The 8,848-nt window shown below is 42.4% G+C and overlaps 1 protein-coding gene across 2 annotated transcripts; it reads right to left on the bottom strand.

Annotated features, from left to right (window-relative positions):
- Positions 1–90: 90 nt before the first annotated feature.
- On the bottom strand, positions 91–7,329 carry LOC117834010 (lysine-specific demethylase JMJ706). Of its 2 annotated transcripts, none has more exons than XM_034713621.2 (11): positions 7,209–7,329; positions 5,193–5,550; positions 4,476–4,632; positions 4,167–4,386; positions 3,820–3,873; positions 3,674–3,753; positions 3,278–3,555; positions 2,758–3,159; positions 2,326–2,678; positions 2,018–2,245; positions 91–856 (listed from the first exon to the last, which is right to left on the bottom strand). In XM_034713621.2, the coding sequence occupies exons 2-11, from the start codon at positions 5,446–5,448 to the stop codon at positions 485–487; spliced, it is 2,400 nt and encodes a 799-aa protein (XP_034569512.1). In that variant the 5' UTR covers positions 5,449–5,550; positions 7,209–7,329; the 3' UTR covers positions 91–484. The 2 variants fall into 2 exon arrangements, with proteins under 2 accessions (XP_034569512.1, XP_034569510.1); XM_034713619.2 differs by lacking the exon at positions 7,209–7,329 and adding an exon at positions 6,862–7,170.
- Positions 7,330–8,848: the final 1,519 nt, after the last annotated feature.

The raw sequence follows: 8,848 nt of genomic DNA, 5'->3' as shown, positions 1-8,848 counted from the left end.
ACAAATGTACCAGTACCAACAATGACACAAGAATAAGAAATGCAATGATTCCAGATTACAAAAAGGAGGAAAGACCAGTAGAATGTAGACTGACTCGTTAAAAGATGTACAATATCCATTTAGTATGTCGATGTATTTAAGCATTCTAGGTACAGGTGTATCTGTGGTGGAAAAAGAATGAAAGAAATCGTTAAAAGTAGACTAACCTCTTCACAGTGGAAAACCTACAAGAAAAGGAAATAAGTGAAAATGTACAGCTAAGGAGGATCAGAAAAATTGTCTGCCTATAGCTTTTTCATGTCCCATGCCACGTAGGTCACCTGGCAGTAGAATCATGAATCCAGCCATAACAGTGCCTCTATTGGAGGCCTGTAGAAAGAATCAGATCTGAACCATCCAGTGAAAAAGGAGCCTTCATCTTCCAGAAGTTACGATTGATGTTAACTTACGTGGTGTTAGCAGTTAGCACCAATAGCAGCATACCTCATTGAGTGTGATGACTAGCCAAATCACTGTCCTCCTGGAATCTGTAAGATATTTCCACTTCAGAAATTGTACTGGGGAAGGATGGGCCACGAATTTTCAAGCGTTTTGGCCCAAGATCTACAGATGGAGATAGGTAACTGCAATAATTAGATTTCTGGCTGAAACCAACATCATCTTCCACAATAGTTACATCTAACTGATGTATCATCTTCAATTTGGTTCCATTGATGAGGCTTTCTCTATTACCAGAAACAGAGTCAACACAATGTGATTCAATACGCATACTGTCACTTCTTGTACCACAGGATACTTCTGTTGCCCTCTTCTCTTGTCTGCCATCTGAACGGGCTTTCTTCAACCGTCTCAAAACCTAGCATTGGGAACAATGAGGAAGCCATTAGTAAGAGAGTAGGCAGTGTGACTCTAGGTAAATACTGAAAGTTCTGGGGAAAAAAAAGGGTTGAGCATTTGTCTCCTGTCTATTCACTCAATGAAACCGTCCTGTTAACTAAGGGCGCGTTTGGTATTCTTGCTCGGTACTGTATTGCCTGACTTAGCAAGGATAGGCACTGCACCAATGGATTTGGTTGTCTAGCTAGCTGCCTCGGGGATCGAGCTTTCAAGCTTTTTCTATGTCAAGCTGGGCGAGCCAAAATAGCTCTCCTTCGCCAGCAAGGCTGACCTTGCCAAGCGAGGCGAGGTGAGCTCGACGCGCAAATATACTGTAGTGGTATTGTGGACGAATCACAGCAGGTTCACCAGCAACATATTGGCATGCTGCAGCACAATCCCGCAGGTGCAGGAATCCAAAACTAGTGGATAACAGTCTACGAAGAATAAGAAGTTGAAATCCAAGAAAAATAAGATGTTTAAGTGTCCGACGAACAATAAGTTGAGTTAGATAAAGTCCTGCAGCTCAAAGGTGAGCCTGCTTGTCTGGAATGGCTGCAAAATTGTGGATTTGGACTCACACAGGAGGTGCAGCAACGATGCATAGGCGACATATGGTAAGGCAAGCACAGATATGCAGGCACCAAGTCCAGTGCTAGCGAATAGCAAGACGTCCAGGAGGACAAAGAAGTCAAATCCAACAGAAATCAAAGATCTAGTTTTATCCTGGATTGAGTCTGGATAACGAACCCAGTCAGATTGAGTCTGGACCTTGGTTAGATTAGAAGTTGAGTGATCCATCATCATATAAAGGGGGCCGTTTTTTTATGGAAATAGGAAGGGACATATTATCCTGGAAATCAAGCAAACAAGGACCAAGGTCTTATGGATTTTATACCCAATATTCTCTCAGCCCAATTTTTGTTTTAACCTTGCATTCCAATGTTCCCCAATTCTCCATCAAACCATGTCTTCTGGCCTCCCTCAGTACAAAAGCTAACTTCATATGACCGCTCTAATCATTATCATTATTTGTCAAAGTTACAAATGTTTCAGCTACAAGCATACTGCATTGCCATCCACTCTTAAATGGAGAAGGTAGCAGTTAGAGTAGAAAATTCAACCAAAAAAAAACTGATACCTGATTCTCAGTTAAATTTGTTGTTACATCTTCTGAACATCTTTTCTCCAGAACTATGCCAGACCGTCTCTTAACTCTAAATACCTCATAGTCAGAATCATCACTATCTTGTGCTGCCAACTTGTCAGATGAGAATGCTTGATCAGGGATAGATAAAGGATAAGCATTAATTGTTCCATTCTCAGGATATGAGCTAGAGAAGGTTCTTGGGTTAGAACTAGTACACTCCTGTATAAATAAAGTAACATAAAATTTTTAGTTACCCCAATAATACAGAGCACAAGTATAAACAAAGTTAGGGGTCATACATCACTTTGTGTAGAATAGTCGTGGGGTCCATGCGCAAAAGTTATTGTTGATGCTGTAGGATATGGCTTATTCAAATCATATCCAAGAACATCTCTCTCTGAAAAGGTATGAATTTCAGGGGATGCATCTATTTGGATCTTGCAATACGGGAAGTATTTAGCATTGTGGTCAATGCCGTCGAACAAGTAAGAATGTGTGCTAGAGCCATCACTTTGAGACATTCGGCTTCCTACTTCATCCAGTATTCCAACTTCCTCCTCAAACTTCTTTGATAGCGCCTCCAATTCAAAGATGTCTTTCCTCACAAATATAACACGATCACAGCTGCAAGGGCACTTCCTAATTTCATCCTCTTCAAATAAGGTAAACAAGTAAATACGATGATCACAAAAGAAGTTGATATCTGCAACAAGTGATAAAAAATGTATTACCATGGCAAAGGCAAATTGCATCAGCTCTGCAGTTACACATAATGTGAGCTACGTAACAGTCACGTTTGCATATCCCACAGAGAACTGTTGCATCAATGTCTGCTTTATAGTGCGTGCGAGCACCCATTTTCACAAGCAACCAACGAACACGGTGTTGGAACCGCATCAACTGCACAAAAGGGGCCTTCATACAGCTCTGTGTATGTGCATCTCCAGTTAATGTTATATCTTGATGATCAGACATGGGAAACTCATCAGCAACAAGTGCTGTTTCTTTACAAAGAAGCTCCTCATATGGTAATACTGGTATCCTCTTCAGAAGTGCATAACGTTGACTAGCAACTGCTCCCAGAGGAAACCATTCACCCATAGCAAAATTTACTGCCTCACCACAATTGAAACCTGAAATTTGTTCAACAGGTTTTCAATGTTTATAAATCATAAAATAGAATAGAAGATTCGAGATGTGCAATAGTTTTGAAAAGTAAGTGACTGCAGGTAATTGCATAAGAGATCTTACCATGGCTGAAACCAGAATGATAAGCTCGGGGAAATGTTACAACAAATTCTCCAGGTTTTTGTACGGCTCTATAGACAGGAACATGATGATGCAGCAAAATATTTGGAGGGAAGATTGTAGTCTTTCCCAAAAGAACATCAAATGCTGCATTTTCACCTTCACCTGATAAAATTTCGTGATCATATACATGCTCACGTACCACTTTCTCAAAATCAGAAGCAGCACTGCCTGGAATACCATACCATGTTTTTGAGGCCCCACAGTGGTGATAGTTAATGCTGGCAAAATGATAACTCACATGAGAACAACAGAAGTGGTCAATGAGCAGTATCATACTATCATGGCAAGAATAGGTAGTAGAAAGTACAAACATGACAAAAACTATGGATCATGCACCTGTACAAGTAATGGTCTTCCACATGCCAGGCAAACATACTAAAGAGCATTCCAATATACAACATTGGATCTGTTATTCCCTGAAATAATAGAAAGTGTAAGTAAACGAAAGACAGGATGGAAATTCATCAGTGCAGTCTACTTACTGGAACTGCTGCTCTGAGAAGACGGAGTGTGGAGTTAGGCAACCGCGAGAATCTCTGGATTAAAGCATGAATAAAATACTTTATGATAGCATCAATCATCGCAAATGTAGAATAATGTCACCAAATGATCAAAAGAAAGAAATCTTGACAAAATAGAAAAGACAGACTAATTCCTAATTTTTTAGACTAGTTCCTACTATGACATGATTAAAGGTAAATTCAATGTGTACATCACATTAAGACAAGTTTCAGCAGAGGGCCATAAAACCGAATATCAGCAGATTTTATCCAACCAATACAGCAAAATAGGAAACACAGCATGTAAAAACTGGGACATAAAAAAGTACCTTCAAGTTCCATTTGCTTCTCCCAAGTTGGTCATCGGGAGAAGAAGAAAATGCACTACCATCAATATCACATGCATACTCAACAGACTCCATCTTGCCAAAAGCTATTTCATGCCAAAATTCCTCTTCCATATACCTTGATGGAAGACAAGCAGCACTAGAGTATCTTCGTACAAATTCTTTATTTGCCATTTTCTCAAACTCCCGGAATGTGTACTTTCTGATAATTTATACAAACATGTTATGCAATACAAGCGGGAAAAAAAAAAGATTATCATGCGGTAATGCAATATCAATGGGCATACAAACCTTCCACTCATGAAGAAGGCAAACTTGTCATCCTTGGACCATTCAGCAAGACGGAGAGGCTGAACTCTAGTTGTAAACTTAATGCCAGCTAGTTCCTTCATTAGTACAGAACCAGCAGGTACCGAAGCAGAGACAGGTGAAATGATCTTGCATATACCTGTGAAATTGCATATAGTCACAGAAATATACATTCACAAAAACCTATTAAAGATCCATAACCAAAGTTGTGAACAATTCCACATGTGGGCTGCGGCTCATCTTTTTTTCCCAGCAGGCACATAAAACTCGAAAAATCATAGATTATGACCATATACTACTGCAACCAAAGAAGCTGTATGATTCAGTTCTGAGTGCATTGTTTCATGAGCAAAATTTTTGGGGCGCATCTCAGAAAGGCCACTGGTTTTTCTTAATTTTGTGAAGATTGCATCCAAGATGCCAAAACTTGCAAGTGGCATCACTTAGGTATTTAAACTCCAAAACTATCTTGGCTGGTCCATAGACTTGATGAGTTTGCCACTTGAGACAATTAACTAGTTTATGGATGAGAGTGGTACCATTGCCCAAGTATAGCAACTTCTATTGCTGATTTCTTTATTTCATTTTCATGCAACTACACCTGTCAACCATTAGTTCTCTGTCTACCATCATTATCATCCTTGACCTTGTTACGTAGAAGAATATAGTAAAAGGAGGATACAAAGAAGCAGCTATTACCATATTTTGCAGCCACAGGAGCAATTTTGCTGAGATAAACCATTGGATCCTCAAACTCCTGCGTTGATGGAGAAAATACAGGACAATCTGGAATATCATCAATCCAATCTAGGCTAGATAGATCAAACTTCTTTACTCTGTGCTTCAAGAATGGGTCTCTCATGGACCCTCCATCTCTCAGTGATGCATCACAACTCCTGCGCAACCTTGCCCCGCACGACACGGGTTTTAGAGTAACTCCATCCTTCCCTGCCATTATCCTGGAGGCATTGGTCCTTTGATCTAAACACCCTGAGCACAATGACTAAATCCATTCATGCTTTCCAGTCCTGAGCTCAACAGAATGGGCCTCCTTGATCTGAGTACACAAGAAAAACAATTACTAATCCTGCTAGAGAACCGTATATGCATTTCATTACTAAATAGTAAATATCACTAAAAATAATATTGGTACAAAAGATGCCAAACTAAAGTGAATTGGGCACAGCGTAAAAAGTCTGTCTGAGCTCATGTAAACAGAATGTTACGACCCAAAAGGAGAGTCTAATAGTAAAATGTAAATAAGTAGTTCCTGAACATGTGTCACTTTTGTGTTCCTTTTCCACACCAGTCTATATGCCTAAAGGTGAGGACTGAATTCTACAAAAGGTGAGGTGTCACTGAATTTGTTCACACCATAAAAGGCACTGTAGCCAACGCAGGTGGTGATACCCGGAATACTCGTAGTGGGATGCTAATAAGTCAAACTCTCCTATTGATTCAGGGAATCCAACAGCTCTGTGCCATCTCAATCACAAAACATAGTGGGAAAATTCCAGTCAAAACCATCCCTATACTTCAAAATTCCTTCTCAGATCAGTTCACGTAAATAAATGAGATCAAATTAAGCACCTAGAGTTATAACCCGCGAACTCAATCATATCAAACCTATCAACTAGTATAGCAGAAACATTGGCGAAAATAGGAACTGAATGGTCAAATCGTTTCCAGAAATTGGTCAAATCTATGGAACAGTTCGAATTTAGAAACACCCGAAAACTAACCATGAAATTAAATGTTAGCCGTATTAGGCTCAGTTCTACAATAAATAGAGAGAGAGGTTTCTCCATCCGAAGCTAATTCGTCACCCAGAAAGGAAAGGGGGCATGAGTAGCAATAGAATTACGCGACAGCACGCCAAACTACGGGTTGAGCTGCTGCAGAACACATGGAATGAGGCGTGCGCGGGAACTCGCGAAATTAGCGCCCAAATATGCTACAGCGCAGCCCAGTGTATCAAAACAGTTCGGCAAAACGTAATTTGCAGCAGAAACACAAAACTAACGAAGAACTAAAACGAATCCCGACGATGAACCGCCAGAATTGCTGGGCTAGCTCCTCACAGAACCGCACTCCCAAATCGACGCCGATTAAGTAGACTCGGACGCCTCGAAACGGGCCGAAAGTAATAATCACAAAAAATCCTGGCAAAACATGAACAGAGTCCAGAAAGCCAAGCCAATTCTGACGAATCAAACAGTTGTCGAAAATTTCCTGCACCAATTCCCTAGAAACCGAAGTTGTCGCGAAACCGCACCATCTCGAACAAACCCAACCGCAGTGTGGGTGCACCCGCCCACCAATTCCCGATTATAGCAATCCACAGACCACAGACCCGTAGATCACTCACCGTCTCATCTCGCCTCAGCTTCCCGGGCCGAGACCCCCTCAAACGGGGACCCACATTCCCCTGCGGAGCGCGCTACCGGCGTCCCCGCGCGCTCCGATCCGCGCTCGCTACTGCTCCGATCCGCCGCGTCCCGAGCGTACGGAACTGACTCCCGAAAACTCCGGCGCCGCGTAGGCCGCGGAAACCGCGTAGGCGTCGGGGAAAGCGCGAAGGAGGTAAGCGCCCGCGGCGGTGCTCCGGCGAGCGGCGGAGGAGGAGCGAGCGCCAGGGAGATGCCAAAAGGAGGAAGAGGAGGATGAAAGGAGAGGAAAGGAAAAGTGCGGCTGATATTAATAAGCGATAACTACCTGTACTGGCGGGCGCGGATGGCGTTCGGGGGCTCGCTAATCCAACCGCACCACCAATCCGCGGATTAGAATGCGGATTAGCGTGGGTTTTCATGCACCTTTTCTGGTAGATGGGGTGGTTGTGGTGGCAGGCCGTCGTCACGGCCTCACGGGGCCGTCTTCTCCCGCGGCGCTAATTACTGTTCTGCCCTTCGTCAGGTAATGTATGGTGTACGAGTAGTTGGATTGTCGGAGTATCTCGCGGTAATTTTGCAGCAAGAATTGTCAGCGATTGTTATGGCATATACGAAGTACAGGGCTACTGGCCATGTCACCGTCGCAATTCCAAAAATAAAATACTCGCCTTTTTCCAAATTATAAATTATTTTAGTCAGATTTTATATAAAAGTAGTTTGATGTTATAGGTATTTATGTATTTTTTTTATAATTTTAGCTCAAATTAGAGAAATTTGACTTAGAGCAAATTTAGAATGACTTACATTTTAAAAGGAGAGACTACTAATATTTTACAGTCAAATTTGCCATGGTTTTCCAGCTTAAAAAAAATCTGTCAGTGATCCTAAACGACGTGCGCCTGTACTTAAATTCGAGTCCTTGTCTAAGCAACCGTTAGTAGGGCTCAAAGCCTTCCAGCTGGAACTCTCTAGAACATTATAGGTACCGGAGCAGGTTAGCACGGCGAAGCCACGTTAACGTCATGTTCAGCAGACGAAGATTAAGAATGGCATCGTGTGTTAGTCAGCTGTTTTAAGCACGGAGAGGCGGCTTTCACACTCGGGTAAAGAAGAAGCGAAGCATCTTATTACCTCTCCCAGCACGTTGTTATTTTTCCCCACATGTCGTTATTTGTGATTTTCTTTTTTCTGGTTGCTTTCGTTCGTTCGTTCTCTTTTACGTGTGCGCGCGCCGATGCTGCCTTTTTACGCACAACTGGCGTCTGGCGAAGAAAAATTCGACGGAGGAGCACCACGGCCGCCCTGGCCGAAAACCGGCTTGTCGGCAGCGAATCCGCGCGCGCACGGCCATCACGTTTTGGGAACTCGCGATTCGTACGAGACCCCGGTCTCAGCTGCTGAAAGCAACTCGTCTGTTTCGGCCAAAATTTCCATGGCACCTGAACAAGTCGCAAGTGTAGAAGCAAACCGCAGCAGGACCAGGTTCACCGTTCACCTGCGCTGTATAAAGTTTGAGGCATACAGTATCGGTCGGACACAGAGTGTAGTTGGTAGATAAACGAAACAGGATATCACTCGAGAGATAAAATAGCAAAAAAAAAAGACTTTTTCTATAATTGTACCATCGAATTCTAAAGAACAGCGGCCTTGATTAGAGGAAAGGCACTGCACTACACTGAGCAGTTAGGCTTTTTGTTGCTTGGAGTAGGGATTGTCCCTGTAAAATAAAATAAGCATGTGTTTGGTTTAGGGACCAGATGGGATGGGCTGGCTTTGTCCTTATTTTCTGGGTTGGGTCCAACCCGTCTTGATTGAGTGAGTCGGATTCATTTTAGTTTTTTGTTTTGGTTAGACGGGTTGCGAGGGATGAATTATGCCATTTTTGACATCGTTAACACATTCATTAGCAAGCTCCACCAGTCATTTATGGGTTCCATCTGTCATCCACTATATTTCTCATTTTCT

The sequence above is a fragment of the Setaria viridis genome, chromosome 1 (genome assembly GCF_005286985.2).
Source record: "Setaria viridis chromosome 1, Setaria_viridis_v4.0, whole genome shotgun sequence".
Taxonomy (NCBI): domain Eukaryota; kingdom Viridiplantae; phylum Streptophyta; class Magnoliopsida; order Poales; family Poaceae; genus Setaria; species Setaria viridis.
Note: the sequence above shows the minus strand (reverse complement) of the source record. Positions and strands in the feature narration are given on the sequence as shown.